This window comes from Schistocerca serialis, chromosome 9 (genome assembly GCF_023864345.2).
Source record: "Schistocerca serialis cubense isolate TAMUIC-IGC-003099 chromosome 9, iqSchSeri2.2, whole genome shotgun sequence".
NCBI lineage: Eukaryota > Metazoa > Arthropoda > Insecta > Orthoptera > Acrididae > Schistocerca > Schistocerca serialis.
In genome coordinates this window covers 441,673,747-441,695,375 of record NC_064646.1, presented here as the reverse complement: position 1 = coordinate 441,695,375, position 21,629 = coordinate 441,673,747, and the positions used below count along the sequence as shown (strand labels likewise).

At 37.8% G+C, this 21,629-nt stretch overlaps 1 protein-coding gene across 1 annotated transcript in view; it reads left to right on the top strand.

Moving 5' to 3' along the window:
• The window catches only part of LOC126418602 (cholesterol transporter ABCA5-like), a 346,051-nt gene that overhangs the window by 285,884 nt on the left and 38,538 nt on the right, over positions 1-21,629 (top strand). The window contains exons 26-27 of the mRNA XM_050085434.1: positions 214-357; positions 6,537-6,758. Of these exons, the coding sequence (XP_049941391.1) occupies positions 214-357; positions 6,537-6,758 (366 nt within the window). The remainder of the gene's footprint in view (positions 1-213; positions 358-6,536; positions 6,759-21,629) is intronic.

Below are 21,629 nucleotides of genomic sequence, written 5' to 3'. Positions count from 1 at the left end.
TCAACTGGTTACATTTACATCATTATTCTTTTTGTATGACCATAGTTTAAGGGTCTGACATGATGTAAGAGAATATTACAATCCAATACCATCTGATTTCTTCAGCAATAATGATATTAGCAGATTTTATTGTGCTATGTTGTGTAAAAGTAAGTGTAGCAGTTGAAACAAATGAGTCAACGCTGTAAATAAAACTTTGCCCATGCATTGCAGAATCATGACCGGAAAACATCAGAAGAAGTAACTGAAAATAGTGACATTGGAGAACATGAAGATAATGATGTTAAAGCAGAAAGACAGAAGGTTGCTGACATAATGGCCAGCAATATAACAAAGCCACCTGTGGTAATAGTTCAGGTATGTGGCAACAGTTTCTTTGTGTCCTTTGGTACATTTAAGGTGTTTGGTGTCAATCAGTATCATTTGGAAAAAGTTAAAAGTTGAAGTACTCAGATCTTTGGGTGGCTACTATAACTTATTTGCATGATGTGTGGTGGATTATTGTTGTTATCTTCTGGCCAAAGCATGGTTTGATGCCACAGTCCACAGTAATCTATCCTGTGTAAAGCCTCTTCATTCTGCATAACTACCGCAACCTACATCCATCTAAACTTGCTTACTGTATTCAAACACAAGTCTCCCTCTGCAGTTTTTTTACCCCCTTACATTTGCCTCCAGTACCAGACTGACACTTCTTTGATGCCTCAGGAGTTGCATATAACTGTCCTATAAATTGATCCCTGTTTAGATGTTAGTCAGTGTGACCCATAAATTACTTTTCTCAGCAATTCAATTCAATGTGACCTCATCAGTTACTGAGTCTATCCATCTAATCTTCAGCACCACATTACAAAATCTTCTATTCTCTTCTTGCTTGAACTGCTTATTTTCTGTTTACCACTTTCGTACAATCGTACACTCCAGGCAAATACCTTCTCAAATTATTTCCTAACGTTTAAATTTATATTTGGTGTTGACATTTTTAAACAATTTTTATGCTGTTGCTATTCTGCATTTTGTATCCTCTCAACTACCACCGTCAACAGTTACTTTGCTGTGAAAACTCACCTACAGCTTTTGGTGTCTAATCTCCTAACCCAATTCCCTCAGAAATGACTGCTGAATTTGACTATCTTGGATTACCCTTATTTTTACTTTGATATTCATCTTGTAAACCCTTTTGCAAAATACTATCCACGTCATTCAGTTGCTCTTTCAAGTCCTTTACTGCCTTCATCAGAATTGCATTGCCGCAGGCAAATATCAAAGTTAATTATTATATCTCCACCCTGAACCTGAACTACGTTTCCACGTTTAGCTTTGGTTTCCTTCAAGGTTACTCCGTGTATGGGGCACAGGCTACAACCCTGTCTAATTGTCTTCCCAAATAATACTGCTTCCTTTTCATGTCTTTTGTCTTTTATAACTGCAGTCTGCTTTTTGTACAAGTTGTAGATAATCTTTTCCTGCCTGTATTTTATCCCTGCTACCTTCAGAACTTAACTGATAATGTATGAAATAATGTTACATGTATTCATCGTAATTGTACCACCACAGCTGTTAAGATTATAAAATAAACTTGTAAATCACCATCTTACCTGCTGTTTGTATGGTTACATGAAGTTACAGTTGTAGTAACGTATGTGGCTGTGGATACAGACAGGGTAGCCAGGCAATCTATGCCAGATTGCTGTGCTGGGGTCTGGTACTGGAAGCCTGAAGAGGGTGGTAACTGTGTTTCTGGGTGACAGAGCAGTGCCACAGTGTGCTGCAGCAGCAATGTACAGAATAGAGTCCAAATTGACATATGTAAAAGGGGGCAGGAGGCAGATTTCTATGTATCTGGCTCTTGTAGACAGCTCTAGGCACATAGCAAAAAAGTCACTTAGCTACTGTCATCCCCAGGGCTCAGTTATTCACCTCACAGCCACCTCAGCAGACTGGCTTTGTGGTCAGGGAGGACTGGCCTATTTATGGGCTACATGCTGGCACCATTTATGATGTGGTCAACTTTCCCTAGTGGCACTTGCAGGATTGCATATTGCTGTCACAGTTGCTTAGGCTGACACTGCTACAGTGCCCCCCTTTTTTTTATTTTACACTGTCCTCAGTTTGCGTACATTTTAACAAAGTACATACACTGATGGAAAAAAAATCACAACACTAAAAAGTAATGAATGTAGAGTAATGGCCGGCCGGAGTGGCCGAGTGGTTCTGGGCGCTACAGTCTGGAACCGCGCGACCACTATGGCTGCAGGTTCGAATCCTGCCTCGGTCATGGATGTGTGTGATGTCCTTAGGTTAGTTAGGTTTAAGTAGTTCTAAGTTCTAGGGGACTGATGACCACAGCAGTTAAGTCCCATAGTGCTCTGAGCCATTTTTGTAGAGTAATGAAATTGTGGGAATACATTTGTCTAGGTTATTTATTTAAGTGCTTAACATTGCAAGCTCACACGTTAATGTAATTGTGACATAAGCCATTGCAAATGTGAAATGTTGCTACATTAATAACTACTGTAACCACCAGAATGTTGAGTCAAACATGTAAATATGCAGGCATTGTGTTACATAGATGCAGGATGTCAGTTTGTGGGAAGGAGTTCTATGCCTGTCACAGTTGGTTGGTACGGTTAATGCTGTTTGTGGATGACACAAGAGGTGTCATCTGTTGATGTCCCGTATGTTCTCGGTTGGACACAGATCTGGTAATAGAGAAGGCCAAGGCAACAAGGTAACACACTGTAGAGCATTGGCTTACAACAGCGGTATGTGGTCGAACATTATCCTGTCGGAAAACACCCCCTTGAATGTTGCTCATGAATGGCTGCACAACAGTTGAGTCACCCAACTGACATACAGATTTGTCATCAGGGTGCTGTCATACAAAATCACCCATCTGACCATAACTCCAGATGTGGGTCCAGCATGTCTAGCACACATAAGGTTGGATGCAGGCTTTCAACTGGCCTATTAACCAACACACAGCTATCACTGGCACCGAGATAAAGCCAACTTTCATCAGAAAACACAATAGAACCACTCCCTGCCCTTCAATGAGCTCTTGTTTGACACCATTGAAGTCATAAATGACAGTGGTTTGAGGTTAGTGGAATGCACGCCAAAGGGCATCTGACTCGGAGCTGTCTTTGAAGTAACCAACTTGCAACAGTTTGTTGTGTCACTCCTGCTCAGATTACTGCTGCAGATGCCATATGATGCACCAGAGCCGTATTCCAAGCATGATGGTCTTCACTCGTGGTTGTGGCACTTGGCCAGTCTTCTTTAGACTGTACATTCTCATGACGACTGCTGCCAGTAATCAAGTGTAGTAGCTACATTCCTGCAGTCTTTCTGCACTATCACAAAAGGAACATCCAGCTTGTTGTAGCCCTATTACATGACCTCATTCAAACTCAGTGAGGTGTTGATAATGGTGTCTTTCTCACCTTAAAGGCATTCTTGACTAACAACCACTCACTGTGCCCAATCTCAAAGTTAACTAATGCTTGGGGCCATTACAGCATGTATTTCAAGCAAACCTGACTTGCTGGTGCTACTATTTCCACCCTTTGTGACTGGTGCAAATTTCAATAGATATCACCTTTCAGATGTAGAAGCATGCCTATCAACTTTTGTCTATGTCGGACAACTCCTTCTTCGTGTTGCAATTTTTTTTCCCTTCAGTGTATTTGCACAAACACAGCACTGTAATAACCTGGTTACAAATTAAATCTCTAGTGTTGCTGAACAATGTCCCGTGGACTTATATGCCACTTGTTGCTCATAGCACTAGTTCTATAGGCACTGCAGGCATGTGGTAGACATGTGGGTTGTTGCCTATGTAATGCACTTGCTGTTTCAGTGAGGTGGTGGTGATTCTTGGTGGCAGGTGTAGTTACTCAGGAGTTAGGAGGTTGTGGGGCAGAAAAATTGTAGTGCCTCAGAATATTTTTGTTTCTGAAGTAGAGAGAAAAAGACCACCCTGCAACAAGGGCAAACAAAACCTCAGCAAATGAGGTATTCATGACGATGGTATGATGTTGCCTCTCACAAACAGGGCAATTCATAGTGGTTAGTGATTACAAGTGGTTATATTTAATGAAATTGTGATACATTGATAAGAATAGCAGAGAATGTAAAATGAAGTTAAATTTAGTTTTTACATACTTTATACATTCTGTAGACACCCTTGGCAAAACGAGCAATACATCATAATTCATATCACACCATACTTTCTGAAGCTCAGGCAGAGTCACCAGCTTGGACACATTATAAATGTGCATTTTGAGTTCTGGAAGTGTTTTTGGTAAAGCAGGCACATGCACAAGGTCTCTCACCTAACGAGATAAAAAGGAATCCTTGGGTGTCAGTCCCAGAGATCTAGGTGGCCAAGAGTAGAATACAGGGCTATCATGTCCAATATGATTTGGAAGATTTTGATATAAAGATGTATGAGCTCCATACACCAGTGTCGTAGGTTCTCCATCTTGCCAAAAGATTTAACACATTGAACCTGTGTTAGCTAAATCTTTGTTGAAACATATCAAAAAAAGGAAATGGACTGTACAGTTTTTGTGTTGACATTGGTCTGATAAATTCTGACATGAAGAATGCCTTGTGTGTGGAATGCCATTTTCACATATGGGACACAACTTTTATGTATTCATCTTCATGCATGTGCCACCTTCAGATTGTGTGTGTTTGCACAGTGATCATTGTTTTTAGCTTTGTTTTATGTCCTTAGTAATTCTTATTAATGTTGACAACAGTGTTATTAATGTTGAAGTATAAAAATCAGTCTCTTAGGCACATACACTAATAAGCCGAGACATTATGACTACCTGCTTGATAGTCTGTCTTGCATGTCAAAAGAAACTTTGGAACGTAATCAGAATAATACAGGTACTGCAATATCATATTTATCTGCCGATACTGAGCAAACGACTTAAAAGTACCATGTCTGGCAAATACGGGAATATACATAGTGGATGTACGAGCGCAGGTCACAGATGCATGGTTGACAACATATGGAAATGTGGGTCCAACCATCAGTTGTGAATGGATAGCCAAATGGTTAGGCGACCACTTACAATAAGCGGGAAATCAGAGTTCGAGTCCCAGTCTGGCACAAATTTTCATTGTGGTCATTCCATTCTACAGCTGATGGTAGTCCTTATTTGCAATTGTGAATTCATTTGATATGGAAGTATGATTATTCTCCCAAGAAAAAGTGCAAGCTGTGTTATTGAGTAATTTCTTCCTCTTGAACTTCCAAAATTTCTTGCCCACACAGCAAACATGACAATACGTAGCAGAATACAGAAAACTCCAAAACCTAATAAGTACACGCATGGAATTATGTCAATATTATCATATTGTCCCAGCCATTTGTGAAAGCAGTTATTACATTCACAAACTTTTCTATCAAAATAGTTCTAGAAATTGACAACTGGAGGCAGCACAAGTCAAGGGACAGGTAGTGAGACATCTGTATGTTGTTCTTCTACAGAATGAGTCCAGTTTTTCAGTGATATGTGGCTCACTAGTTGAGAAAATCGTGACCTGACCTATATTTAGGCACGGCCCTTTTAACACAAAGTTGTGGCCTGAGCTGTGCTTGGGCTTGGTCTCAAAAGTGTTAACATAAGCATCTCACACGATTTTACTGTCTCTCTTGGTTGTCATTGTAATCAGTAATTGAAGGCATATTTCATGAGAAACTTAAGTAAACAATAGAAGGGTCCATACATAAAATCAGACAGTCAAACAACTTTTAACAGGCTCAATTCAGTCCTTCCAGTCTTACCAAAAGTTTTGAAGGAACTATTGCAGTAAAATACTTTCCCGCTTTTATTAGATCACATCAACTGTATATTAGTTCAGCTGTTGTAAAGGACTTTTCATAAAATAATCATTTGCAATAATGAAGGATATAAGTTTTCTCAAGGGCATTTTTATGACCTCATGAGGTCTTTTGTATTTCACAACATGCTAGTTAGGCAAACTACAATGTGAATGGGAATCCGTCTTGTACGGAAAGAGTCGTATCATACTGATAGAAAATAGATTGAGACAATAATGGTTTGTGCACCCGAATTGAAACCACACACAGTGTGGGAGGAGGGGGAGGGAGGGCATAAAATAAGGTATTGTTTTGGATCCAGTCCTGTTCTTGACCTACAAAATTGCTATTCCAAAGTTCAAGCAAAGTGACCAAAACCCAAAACTAGACATCACCAAAGCAGTGGGTGAACAAGTCATTTGCTGGTTCACAGTAAGTAATTGACACTCTTGTTATGCAATAGCAGACTCACAAAACTGTTCTGTGGTTGCAAGAAATAGACAGTGGTAGTACATTAAATGAAAACTGATGCATAACATTTGTTAGCATCCAGACTGCTAACAAACTAAAAAAAAAAAAGATGTCTTAATAATAAGTTGATCAAAGAACTCAGTTCACCATTTCATGAGACTTATTGATTCATTCTAATTATGTTTACCTAATTGTTGTAACTATCAGTTGTTTGTCTGTGCAGAATCTTCGAAAGGAATATCATAAAAAGGAGTTGAAAATGTGCACATGCAGCTTGTGTTGTCCGAAAGAGGAAGAGGAGGATGTCCACGTCAAGATTGCAGTGCGAAATCTGTCTCTGGCAGTAGATGCTGGAGAAGTTTTTGGGCTTCTGGGACACAATGGTGCTGGAAAAACAACTACAATGAAAATCATGATTGCTGAGGAAGCAGCAACCAAAGGAAGGGTAAGTTTGTCTTATCATTTAAACACCCCAATGAAGGGAAAAATTGTTACTGTTTTTGTTTTTTTTAATTAATGTTGTTGTTCTAAGCAATTGCTAGTCTGCCTTTGGGATCTCTCATGTGGTGCAATTAATTGAAAATAACATTGGATTGGTTGTATTGTCTTCATTTTGCACTGATAAGCTTAGAACATTGAAATAGGTCTTAGTATTCAGGAGAGCCTATTTTTAACATCTTGAGGATAAGCAACCAAACATGATTTAAGCTGTATAATTATGTTGAAGTCTCCTGCATTAATATTGAGCCATACTATTTCAATTGCAAATGTTGAACCAAAACAGTTTTCAGGTGTGTTAACTTCCAATTGTTGTTTTATTTGAGCAACCAGTTTTGGCGCTACGTTACACCATCTCCAGGCCCCCTGACTGGCAAGTAATGAGTGAAGGGATCACTGTTAAAAATCTACGGGTACCACTAACTGAATGTTGACCACTATTTTGACTGAACAAGATGTGAGAATCTTCCTTCGTTTCGGTGAGGGGGCTTGAAGATGGCATAATGTAGTGCTGAAACTGCTTGTTCAAATAAAGTAATAATTGGAACTGAAGACAGCTGAAAGGTGTTTTGTTTTGGCATTCTATATTGACCACCTGTACAAAATGGAAATACTGACACTATTTCAATTGCTATCCACAGCGCCTGAATATGTGTTCTGCACAAACTGATTTCTTCGCTAAAGCTTATAAATGATTTAAATGGTTCTATATCATGCAAAACATTATGGCTACAGTGTTGTATAAAAATTTCCATAATGTTCAGGAATAGAATATGTATATTCCTATACCTTTAATTGCCACTGACCAGTCCTTAACAACAACAAAAACAACAACAACAACAACAACAACAAAAACCATACATTAGACACCAATTGCTGGATAAAGAGCAACCCCCAGACTTCTTCATGTGTTAAAGTCTTCAGCTGGCCACATCCAGTTTGGTTCTCTGTGTTTTCTAGCATCAAACAATAACACACTGACTCTCCCCAGACTCATTATGTGTCACGAAGCATACATATGCAACCATACAAGGCTTCTAACAAAAAAGGAGAGCATTAACTATTAACAATCCATTCATCTAATCACAGATTTCCTAATGACCAATGCCCAAGCAAATTCATTGCAAACTGTTAATTTTATTTCTGACTTTTTCAAATCCCCTTAATAAAAAATCAAAGATAAAGGAGACTGTAATATGCATATTCTTGAAGTACTTAGAATGCAGTTTTTTGGGCTTCTCAAAATGGCTGCAACCATTAAAGTTTCAAATGGTTTTGAGCTGTTACTAACCTTGTTGATCTACATTTACATCTACATCTAAGTCTACATAAATACTCTTCAGTTCAAACTTAAGTGCCTGGGAGAGGGTTCATCGAACCACTTTCACACTATTTCACTTTTTAATAGTGGGCTCTTCGCGTGAGCTCTGATTTCTCTTATTTTATTACAATGATCATTTTTCCCTATGGAGTTGGGGGTCAACAACATATTTTCACATTTGGAGGAAAATGTTGGAGATTGAAATTTTGTGAAAAGCTCTCACCACAATGAAAATTGTCTTTGTTTTAATGATTGCCAACTCCAACTCGTATGTCATGTCTATGACACACTCCCTACTATTTCATAATAATACAAAATGAGCTACCATTCTTTGGACTTTTTTGATGTCATCCATTAATCGTATCTGGTAAGGGACTCCATGTTAATGTCGCTCATTACCTAATGAGAATAAAAAGCTGGTTGTGTTGGACAAGAAACCTATTTTCTGAATCTGTGGTGACTGTGTGTCAACATATCATTTTTCTCAAGGTAATTTGTAATATTTGGACACAGCCTGTGTTCCAGAATCCTACTGCAAATCAATGTTAGTGATTTGGGTCTACAATTCATCAGATTACTCCTATTTCCTTTCTTTGGTACTGATGGGACCTATGCAACTTACCAGCCTTTAGGTACAGATCTTCCATCAAGTGAGCAGTTTTATGTATTTGTTAAGTACAGAGCTGTTATATCAACATACTATGAAAGGAGTCAAATTGGTGTGCAATCTGCACCAGAGGACTTGCCTTTATTAAGTGATGTAAGCTACTTTGCTGCCCTGTGATGATATGTACTTCCAAGTTACTCATCTTGGCAACAGTTCTTGATTTAAATTCTTGTATATTCACTTCATTTTCTTTTGTGCGGGAATTTTGAAAAACTATGTTTTGTAACTCTGCTCTAGTGACACTGTTATCAGTAACATTGCCATTGCTATCATGTAGTGAAGATATTGATTGTGCCTTGCCGTTTGTGTACTTCACATATGACCAGAACCTATCGGGATTTTTTGCCAGATTTCAAGACAAGAGTTTCATTTCTGATTAAGAGAATCCTGCGTTGAAGTTCGCACGAAATTTTGAGCTTCTGTAAAATATCACTAGTCTTGGAGATTTTACATTCTCTTTAATTTAGCATGCTTTTTTTGCTTCTTCTGCAAGTGTTCTGACCTGTTTTGTATACCGTGTCTATTATTAATTTATTTGGTATAATTCTCTGTATTGCAATTTCTTTGAATTTAAGCCACATCTAATCTACACTTTCATAGTTTGAAAGGAATAGAGGCTGTCTCTTAGGAAGGTGTCAAGTTAATTTTTTATCTTCTTCTTCTTCTTCTTCTTCTTCTAATAGTTATGTTTTGCATTTATTATTGGTGGGTCCGGGTGCTGTGGTGTTACATCTCACCACAATGACATCCCTGTATCCATTGCAATGCTTCCTATTTGTTAGGGGTTATTTGTTGCCAAGAGGTAGAATATGTTTTCGCAATCTGGACTAATTGTTCAAAATAATCTTCAGAGGCAATATTTAGTATGAGTTTAGGTGATGTTTTATGCCTATTAGTGACTTTAAACATGTAATTTTGCCAGCGTATTGAGGATAGATTGAAGTCACCAGTAAGTATAATTGAATGAAATGAAATGAAATGAGACTCAAGTCTTCTTTGAACTGTTCAGCAACTGTATCATCTGAGTAGGGACGTCAGTAAATGGAACCAGTAATTAATTTATTCCTGTTGACAACTATAGTCTCTATTCATACTAACTCATAGGAACTACATATTTCAATTTTGCAGCAAGATAAACTACTTCTAATAGCAACTGTATTTAATTTGTCCTTTCTGAATGCCACCAGGTCTTTCGTAAAAATTGTGGCTGAACTCTGGTTTTATCCAGCTTTCAGTATCTATAATGAGTTGTGCTTCAGTGCTTTCTATTAACATCTGTAGCTCTGGTTCTTTGCCAACTCAGCTTCAATAATTTACTACTTCCATAACTATGATTCCCATGTCAAGTCTTATCCTGTGGTTGACTGGCTGGCACCCTATGAGACTGAAACCCTTTTTTCTTCCCCTCCCGAGATCCTTTGACCAAAAAAAGAGCCCAGTCCACTCCATACAATCCCCACTACCTGTACTGCCACTTCCTTTGTGTAGTGGACACCTGTCTTATTAATTGGGATTCTATACCTATTATCCTATGCTGTAACTCTAGGAATCTGCAGCTTACGTGGTCACAGAACCACCTGCGTCTCTGATTAAGACCCTCCATCCAGCTCTGTACCAAAGGTTCATAACTGGTCATGTCAACAATGCTACTGATGATGAGCTCTGCCTTCATCTTGCAAGCAAGACTGATAGTCTTTACCAATTCTGCTAGCTGTCAAAAACAACACAGAATCTCTTCGAACCCAAAGTGGCACACATTGTTAGTACCAATATGAGCCACCACCTGCAGTTGTCTGCAGCCTGTACTGCACATGGCATCTGGAAGGACTCATTCCGTATCTTGGATGATTGCCCACAGTATGCACATGGAGTGCACATCATATTACTTCTCCTCCTTGGCAGAACAATCCTCAGGTGCACCCTTTGTGTGTCTAACATTGAGGCTCACAACTACCAGTAAACCTACCCTCTGTGATTGCAGGGATCTTGCAAGCTAAGGGTCTTCCTCTAAAACAGGCCAAGCGACTGCATCTGGCGTAGAATCTGTATCAGTCACACCTCTCTCCCAGCCAATAGGGAGGCCTTTCAATTGACCCGCCAAAAATTCTTTTGTTACCTGCCACAGCTTGGGGCAACTCCCCACTCGGCCACTGGTGAAGGGTCAACCTCATTGTGGGCAGTAACCAGGGTATCAACAGTACTGAACTGATCGGGGGGACACATGGAACATACTGGACAGTCCCTTGGATCCTCACATCTGACCCCTCACAGTGATATGTGAAGCTCCGAGTTGAACAATAACAGGTGTGACACCGTTGGTTTAAAGTTGACTTGCGTACTTGCACTAATTCCATTATGACTGATAAATTTTCACCCAAAGCACAATGTGAAAGAAGAAGAAAAATTGCAAATGTTTCTCAAAGTCAGTCATTGGGTCTTTACTAGTCTTTTGAATCTCCAATCTATTTTTTAACTAATGAATCATGAACCCCTGTAAAGTACGTATGAAGTTGATGCTTTCCACGGTTGGGATTGAACAGGAAGTTAATTTAAATTCCAGTGACATGTTAATTTTGTCTTGTGGTCACTGATTACTGGAGTGTGATAACAATGTATAGACCTTCCATTAGGTTATTAGCTTGTAATTTTCATATCTTGTAGAGTCAACAATTTTTTTAAATTAACAACTACTATACTGAATTCAGAAAAAACGCACAACATGCAAATCAGTACTGCACAAGGCCTGGCCACACTATTAGAAATAAAATGTGAGGGTAAATCAGTGAATGAAAAAGAATATTCTAAATTCTTTAGTGTTTATATTGATAATAACTTGAAGTCACATGTTACAGAGCATCTTAAATGTCTAAGCTCTGCAGCATTTGCATCATAGAGAATATAATATTTTGATGATGAAAATGTCAAAAAAGTTAACTTTCCCTATTTTCATTCAGTAATGTTTTATGGCTTCATATTCTGAGGCAACCAGCCATTGTTTGTTGCACAGAAGCATATAATAAGAGTAGTGTGTGGGGTCTACTCTAGAACCTACAGTAAACAGCTGTTTAAACATGTGGGCATACTGACAACAGCCTCATAGTACATTTACTGCCTTGTGGAGTTTGCTGTCAACAATAAATCACAGTTTGAAACAATTGTAATGTTTGTAAATATGATGTGGGGAGGAGGAGTGATTTACACCATCCATCACTCAGCTTTAGTGTGGCATAGAAAGAAGTTATGATGGCCACATGGGCTAATATAACAATGAAAACAATCAATTTTTGACAAAATGATTTATTTGTATAGATAAAAAATCTACTCACCAAGCTGCAGCAGATCACACACATAAAAGGAGGCTATAATTAGGCAAGCTTTCAGAACCAGTGGTTCCTTCTTCAGGCAGAAGAGTTGAAGGGGAAGGGAGAGAGGTGAAGGAAAAGGACTGGAGAGGTCTAGGAAAAGGGGTAGATTTCAGTAAAGTCACCCAGAACTGTGGGTCAGGGTAGACTTACTGGACAGGACAGGATGAGAAGAAAAGACTGTTTGTTGGGGACTGCATCAGATGAGTTTTGAAAACCTGAGCGCTTAAAAGTATAAGACAGAGTAATATGAGAGATTACTGCTTGAACATCATGAATGAGTTAATAAGAGTGAAAAGTTAAGTGCTTTGTGCATAACAGAGGTGGGAGGGGGCAGTGAAAAATAGATGGGTAAGACAATGAAAGGTGTATAAAACTAAAACAGAGTGACAAAAAGAGTAGTTGCTGTGGAGAAATACTGACACAGAAGAAATCAAACAATGGAAAATCCAGAATGGAATGTAACAATGCTATTGAAAGGAAAGTTGCTATTCACCATATAGCGGAGTTGCAGATAGGCACAACAAAAAGACTGTCACTTTCGGCCACTGAGGCCTTTGTGGAACATAGATGACACACACACACACACACACACACACACACACACACACACACACACACACACACACACTCTCTCTCTCTCTCTCTCTCTCTCTCTCTCTCTCTGCATGCATGTGGCTTCAGCTGCAGAGGCTGTAGCCATGTGTGTGCACTGCCTTTACCTTTGCATGCATGCATGTGTATCTATTTTTGACAAAGGGCTTGTTGGCCAAAAGCTTATACTGTGACAGTCTTGTTGTGCCCATCTGCAGCTCAGTATCTTTGCTATATGGTGAGTGGCAACTTTCCTTTCCACAATACTGAGAAAGAGGAAAGTAATGTAAATTGAGGCCAGATGGATGGCAAGAACAAAGGACATGTTGTGGTAGTTTACACCTATGGAGTTCTGAGAAACTGGTGTCTGGGAGAAAAATCCAGATGGTGCGCATGGTGAAATAGTCACCAAGGTGATGATTGTCGTATTGTAAAGAATACTCTGCTACGTGATATTGCATGTTGCCAGTATACATTCCACTGAAAGACTTGCCTTATACCACCTCCTATCACCACCTATACCAGTCCTATAACTGGCAAAACATATGCTATTAACAGGAGAGCCACCTGTGAAACAGCATGTCGTATGCCAGCTGTTATGTAAACATTGTTTGGCCTTTTACACCGGCATGACTGCCACCAAATTATTAATTAGGATGAATGGGCATTGGCAGAGAGTGAAACATGTATTATCCTATTATCCTGTTGCAGAGCATGCTCTACACCACGACAATCGTGATCTCAGTACCTGTTTCACCACTCGCGCCATCTGGATTCTTCCCACAGACACCAATTTCTCAAAACTCCGCAGATGGAAACTAGCTCTACAACACGTCCTCAGTTCTCACCACCCATCTGGCCTTCATTTACCTTAATTTCTTCTGTCTCAGCATTTCTTCACAGTAACTACTCTTTCCTTCACTCCATTTTAGTTTTCTACATCTTTACCATCTGTTTTTCACTGTCTCCTCACCCACCTCTGTTCCGTAAAATGCACCTAGATTTTCACTTCTATTAACTCAAGCATTATATTTAAGCAGTATATTACCCTGCATTCCACATTTAAGCTCTCAGGTTTTCAAATTTAATCTGATGCAGTCCGCAACAATCAGTCTTTCCTTGTTGTCATGTCTGTCAGTCTCCCCTGACCTGTGGTTCTTGGTGATTTTCCCAAAATCTACCCCTTTCCCTGGACTTCTCCAGTCCTTTTCTTTCACACCTCTACCTTCCCCTTCAACTCTTCTGCCTGAATGAGGAACCATTGGTTCTGAAAGCTTGCCTAATTATAGCCTCCTTTTATGTGTGTATTCTGCTGCAGCTTGGTGAGTAGATTTTTTATGTATACAATTAAATTATTTTGTCAAAAATTAATTATTTTCTTTGTTACATTAGCCCATGTTAGTAAGAGGTTGCATTTATCCGTGCCGATTCCATGTGTGTTCTCCACATCTTAGTGAGAGGTCAGATTTATCCATGTTGATTCCATGTTTTTTCTCCGCATCTTAGTGAGATGTCACATTTAACCACGTTGATTCCATGTATATTCTACCCACACTGTGTGATGTCATCAACTTTGGACTCCTAACCTCCTCCACTCCTGTCTGTTATCTAATGTGGTTTCTTGTTTTCTTGTCTCTTCTACTGACCCTTAGTCTGCATCTCTCCTCTGCTTGCTCAGAAATCTTCACTTTTGAATGTTTTTATTTTTTTTATTATTTATTTATTTATTTATTTATTTATTTTGTGTGACTGAGAGTATGTATCTCACTAATTCAGTTTCAAAATTATTGTAAGCACTCCAGTTCATTTATACCCTCCTGCTTACTTATTTTACTGTCACTAAAACAGTGCTCTAAACACACAAACTTGTGAACTGGTTCATGATGTGGAATCTCCTTCATGTACACCTACACGATTACCCTGCAATTAACTCTTAGTGTTTGGTAGAGGGTTTGTAGAAACACTTTCAGATTATTACTTATCTGTTCCACTCTTGAATAGCATATGGGAAAAATGAAAGCTTAAACCTTTCTGTGTGGGAACTGATTTCTCTTAATTTATTTCGATGGTCATTACTCCCTATTTAGGTTTGAGTAAACAAAATATTTTGGCATCCGGAATGGAAAGTTTATGGTTGTAATACACTCACTGCCATGTTTCATGATAATCAAAAGATGAGTAGTCTTTCTTTGAACTTTTTGATGTCCTCCATCAATTACTTGTCATACCTTAATCCTATGTGATAAGGATCCCATTCTGTACAGCATTACTCCAGAAGGGGACAGACAGTGTATTGTAGGGAAATTCTGTAGTAGATTTGTTGCAGCTTCTAAGTGTTCTGCAAATGGTATGCAGTCATTGCTTTACATTCTCCTCATATTGTATGTGATGGTTCCATTTTAAGTTGTTTCTATTTCAATCCCTAGGTAATGAGTTGAGTCAACAGCACTTAAGTTTGTATGATATATTGCGTAACAGAGTTTTTTAGTACTCATGTGGACAACCTCATAGTTTTTGTTATTTACAGTCCATTGGTACTTTTCATGCCATGCAGCTATCTTGTTTAAAACATTTTGTAATTTGTTTTGATCTTCTGGTGACTTACTAGAGGGTAAATGACAGCATCATTTGTAAACAATGTATGGTTGCTCAGATTGACTCCCAATCGTTTATATAGATTAGAAACAGTAGAGGGCATATTAAACTTCCTTGAGGAATGCAAGATATTACTTCTTTTATTGGATGACTTTCTGTCAATTATTAAAACATCAGCATCATTTACAAAGCATTGAACAGGGCTGCTCATATTGTCTGCTGAAGCATTCACATAATTTAATAACAACAGAGAGCCTATAATACTTCCTTGGGGAACGCTAGATACCACTTTCACTTCCCCCAATGATTTTTCTTCAGTTGCCTCAAACTGATACCTTTCTGTCAAGAAATGACAAATCCAATCTCACAATTGAGCCAACACTCCAGAAGCACACAATCTGATTATAAGCTGCTTATAAGGAATGGTATCAAAGTCCTCTGGAAATCTAGAAATATCTAATAAACTTGAGATGCCCTGTTAACATCACTTCCTGCCTCACTTCTTACAATTGTGAATTTCTTATAAGTGCGATATCTAATGGAGACTGTAAACATTGTGGTGCTTTCTATAACATATGAGCACCATTCAATCATGTTATAAATCCATCACTGCCATATGCTAAATTGTAATGGTGCTGTCAGTTAATGGTTCTGATCCCAGAATTCACATGTGCCATCAGGATTTTCTGTGTGCTGTCTATATACCAATAAGTCAAAGCATTTCTTCATAGCACAGCATTTACTTGATAAACAACTTAAAAAGACACTCACAGTAAAACTGGTATTGGTCATGTTTATATACTGTTGCCAACCTGTGACTTGATGGCTTTTACAGAAATTAAATTATTGCAAGTCTACATGGCTTACCATAATGTAATTCACTCTGAACTGGGCTTTGGTGTGTCTTTAAAGTCTATCCTTTTCTCCGGTATTTAAGGGATGTGAGTCACAAAGACCAAGTATAAATATCTATTAAATAACAGAATTACAGTGCCTGAAGACTAGTGCTTTTTTAGAGTTATCTTAATAGTACATAAGAGTTTTTCCCTCTGCATATTAAATTTGTCTGTATATTAATGTGGTAGCAATCCAACTTGACTCCACTGTTATTTCCACAACACTGTCTACCATCTTAGCAAAGTAAAATAAACGAAGTTTGTATGAAATTTAAAATAAGTGACAACTGATGATTAAAATATCTTATCTTAAAGAAATATTAGTTCTGCTTTCAAAACTGGTCTTAGATTTTGAGATTTTGTAATATTTCCAGAGTTATGGAGGATTTAATATTATGATTTATATTTATTTCAGCTGATGTGTTTGGGTTACAGTTGTAAGTGTAATACATGATCTTTCATCCTCCAGCATCAATTCAATAAACATTACTCTTCAAAATACTCATTAAATTGCATTTTAATATTTCACAACAGCTTCCTTTGATAATACAGCATACAATTTTGGAATGAGCCAAATGAGAAGGTCCACCATGCACCCTGTCATCCTGTTAAGGTCTTTAATTGTTATAGATACTTAATTCATCAAAAAATAAATAAGTGCTCTGTTATGGCCTTCTCAGTGTCAGGAATGGTGTTAAAATGTTTTCTCTTAAGAATGGTTTTAATTTATGGGAAGACCCAGAAGTTGAATGGGGCTAAATCTGGTAAGTTGGGCTGATTTGGACAGACAGGAACATTTTTGGCAGCCAAAATCTCATTAATCAAAAGCAAGATGTGGCACAGTGCATTGTTACGACGAAGAGTGAAGACATTGGCCCTTTTTTCTGGTCACTTTCTTCATACGTCTTTTAAATTCATTGCAATATGGCTTTTGATGTATGTGCATTTCCATTGGGAACTATGATTTTCCATCTCAGGGTCATACCGACAGACCCAAATTTCATCAACAGTTACAATTTTCAACATTAAGTCCAGATCTGAATGAAGATAGTCCTTCAACTCTGTACAAGCCAACACATGATTTTCATTCTCTTCGCCACTTAAAAGTCTGGGAACAAATGTAATCATTAAATTACATCTCACACTGACAAACACATCTAAACTAACTAGACTAAAAGACAGTAGACTGACAGATGTTGAACCCGTGCCTTCTTTTCTCAAGAGCTATAATTTCTTTTTTTTTTTAATTGAATCAAAAATTTCCTCAAAATCAATGAATCACACATAGACTGATAATTCTTACTTGTTGCTGCATTCTATAATTTTGTTTGTGGCTTGAAAGTGGTCTACTGAGCTACATCTATTCTACTGTATAAAAGCAAGTCATTGTTTAACATTATTACCAAAAATCTCAAAATGTACTTGACTGATTCACTTCAAATTTTTACATGCTGCTCTAATAAACATTCAGATTGACATAAGCTATATATCTTTTATGTATATGAAGTGTTATCAATAAATACGGTGAATAATTTTACTAGTGACGAAGTACTATGCTTACATGGAATTTGATTTAATCTCCTTCAAAATACTGTCCTTCATTATCAGTGCAGTAGTTCAAACACTGAATCCTTGACTGGAAGCCTTACTAGAGGGTTTCTTTGGGATAACAGTCAGCTGCTCTGTTATGGCCTTCTCAGTGTCAGGAATGGTGTTAAAATGTTTTCTCTTAAGAATGGTTTTAATTTATGGGAAGACCCAGAAGTTGAATGGGGCTAAATCTGGTAAGTTGGGCTGATTTGGACAGACAGGAACATTTTTGGCAGCCAAAATCTCATTAATCAAAAGCAAGATGTGGCACAGTGCATTGTTACGACGAAGAGTGAAGACATTGGCCCTTTTTTCTGGTCACTTTCTTCATACGTCTTTTAAATTCATTGCAATATGGCTTTTGATGTATGTGCATTTCCATTGGGAACTATGATTTTCCATCTCAGGGTCATACCGACAGACCCAAATTTCATCAACAGTTACAATTTTCAACATTAAGTCCAGATCTGAATGAAGATAGTCCTTCAACTCTGTACAAGCCAACACATGATTTTCATTCTCTTCGCCACTTAAAAGTCTGGGAACAAATTTTGCAGCCACTCATCTCATTTGCAAATTATCAGTTAAAATGCTTTGCACAGACCCTGTACATGATGCTAAGTTCTTCAGTAAGCTGTCAAATGGTTGTTCCCTTTTTGAATGAACAATTTTTGCTTTTTTTATTTTTTCTTTTTTTTATTGTTATTTTTTTATTTTTTTATTTTTATTTATTTTTATTTTATTTTATTTTTTGGGGGGAAGGGGGGGGGGGGGGGGGGGGAACATACCACAGAAGTGATGAAGCACTTCAACAAATGTAGAAACAGAAGTACAACTTCAAACGGCCAAGATTGCTATTGTACAGCATTTATTGTGATGACCGGTTTCAGGAAACTACTTCACCATCATCAGGTCTGCAAAGTATAAATCAACATATTCAAGCACACTGGAATCAAATGTCAAGGGGTATCATATAATTTTACATAGACGTTGACTATACCATGGAATATAACATACCATCTGCTGTAAATCTTGATCAAATGCATATTATACCATGTCATATCGTAGAATGATACTTCATGAACATGAGTACAATAGTATATTAGCAAGTCAAGCATAAAATAGCAACTACATAAGACAACGTACATATTAAACTGATTATACAAGCTCATGTTTGTACATTAGCAGAATGAAGACTGAGATTCTCAGGGAAATGTAGAAATTGCAAACAATGCCATCGGAATTGGTGTTAGCATCCTTTGATATAATGAACCTCTATCCAAACATACCAACTGGAGAGTGTCTTGAAATAATAAAAAATAATTTGTTAACTCATCATAAGTTCAGTCATGGAGAAATTGTTGTATTGATTGAGCTGCTTGAATTATCCCTATCTTACAGTTATTTCCAAATTATTAACAAATTTTACAACCAAAATGAGTGCTTGGTCATGGTTAAAGCCTGGCTTGAACCAATTATAAAAAACTTTTAACAGAATGTGTAGTTTACATTAGAAACAGAAAAAGATAATGCGATAAATTATTTGGAAATCACTATTAAGAAACAGAATGGTTAGCATATCTTCAGCATATTTTGGGAACCAATGAATACTGATATGATTATTAATGCTTCTGCTCGTTATCCATTGCATTACAAGATGGCTTATTTTAATACAATGTTATAGAGAATGTTAAGTTTACTAATGGCTGTCAAAAGTGTAAACAAGAATTTTCAACATTAAAACATATTGCTGTAGCTAATGGCTATCCTCAGGATTTACTCAAAAATCTGTATGGAAAGCTGAAAAATAAAAATTTCATAAACAAATCACAATATTTCCCTTCCAGACAATGTGCTTCTATAATTTCATTACAGTTCAGGTCTCCTTGTTCTTCAAGATTGATTCCCATTTGGTCATACATTGGAAAGATGTTGTTTTCCTTTTGCTTTGATGATATTCATTGTAAAGCATTTGTTTGTATGGCCATTTTTTGCAGCAGCTGTTAACATCTGTTATTATAGGTTATCTGTCTTGAGCTGACTGCAGTGTAATTAAAAAGAATTACATCAGACGCATTTTGCTTTTATTTACAAAGCATCTTCTGTGGCATTGGTGTTTCTTTACATAGTCTGCACCTTCCCCTCTCGCTAGCAGTGGTTGGCGTCGATGGGCTTCATATTACATGAGCAGTTTTTGTCATATTGCGTTATTTCCTGCACCGCACTATTTATAATTGTGCTGCACTATTTATAATTGAAAACACTGTTGTTGTTGTTGTTGTTGTTGTTGTTGTTGTGGTCTTCAGTCCTGAGACTGGTTTGATGCAGCTCTCCATGCTACTCTATCCTGTGCAAGCTTCTTCATCTCCCAGTACCTACTGCAACCTACATCCTTCTGAATCTGCTTAGTGTATTCATCTCTTGGTCTCCCTCTACGATTTTTACCCTCCACGCTGCCCTCTAATGCTAAATTTGTGATCCCTTGATGCCTCAAAACATGTCCTACCAACCGATCCCTTCTTCTAGTCAAGTTGTGCCACAAACTTCTCTTCTCCCCAATCCTATTCAATACCTCCTCATTAGTTACGTGATCTACCCACCTTATCTTCAGCATTCTTCTATAGCACCACATTTCAAAAGCTTCTATTCTCTTCTTGTCCAAACTGGTTATTGTCCACGTTTCACTTCCATACATGGCTACACTCCATACAAATACTTTCAGAAACGACTTCCTGACACTTAAATCTATACTCGATGTTAACTAATTTCTCTTCTTCAGAAACGATTTCCTTGCCATTGTCAGTCTACATTTTATATCCTCTCTACTTCGACCATCATCAGTTATTTTACTACCTAAATAGCAAAACTCCTTTACTACTTTAAGTGTCTCATTTCCTAAACTAATCCCCTCAGCGTCACCCGATTTAATTTGACTACATTCCATTATTCTCGTTTTGCTTTTGTTGATGTTCATCTTATATCCTCCTTTCAAGACACTGTCCATTCCGTTCAACTGCTCTTCCAAGTCCTTTGCTGTCTCTGACAGAATTACAATGTCATCGGCGAACCTCAAAGTTTTTATTTCTTCTCCATGGATTTTAATACCTACTCCGAATTTTTCTTTTGTTTCCTTTACTGCTTGCTCAATATACATATTGAATAACATCGGGGAGATGCTACAACCCTGTCTCACTCCTTTCCCAACCACTGCTTCCCTTTCATGCCCCTCGACTCTTATAACTGCCATCTGGTTTCTGTACAAATTGTAAATAGCCTTTCGCTCCCTGTATTTTACCCCTGCCACCTTCAGAATTTGAAAGAGAGTATTCCAGTTAACGTTGTCAAAAGCTTTCTCTAAGTCTACAAATGCTAGAAACGTAGGTTTGCCTTTTCTTAATCTTTCTTCTAAGATAAGTCATAAGGTTAGTATTGCCTCACGTGTTCCAACATTTCTACGGAATCCAAACTGATCTTCCCCGAGGTCCGCTTCTACCAGTTTTTCCATTCGTTTGTAAAGAATTCGCGTTAGTATTTTGCAGCTGTGACTTATTAAACTGATAGTTCATGAAAACACTGTAGCAGTGATGAATGAAAAACAGCTAAGAAAGTCAATTATAAATAGTGCGGTGCAGGAAATTCCAAAAACTGCAGATGTAAAATAAAGCCTGTCAACATCAACCACTGCTAGCGAGAGGGGAAGGTGCAGACTATGTAAAGAAACACCAGTGCCACAAAAGATGCTTTGTAAATAAAAGCGAAACATGTCTGGTGTAATTCTTTTTAATTACATTTC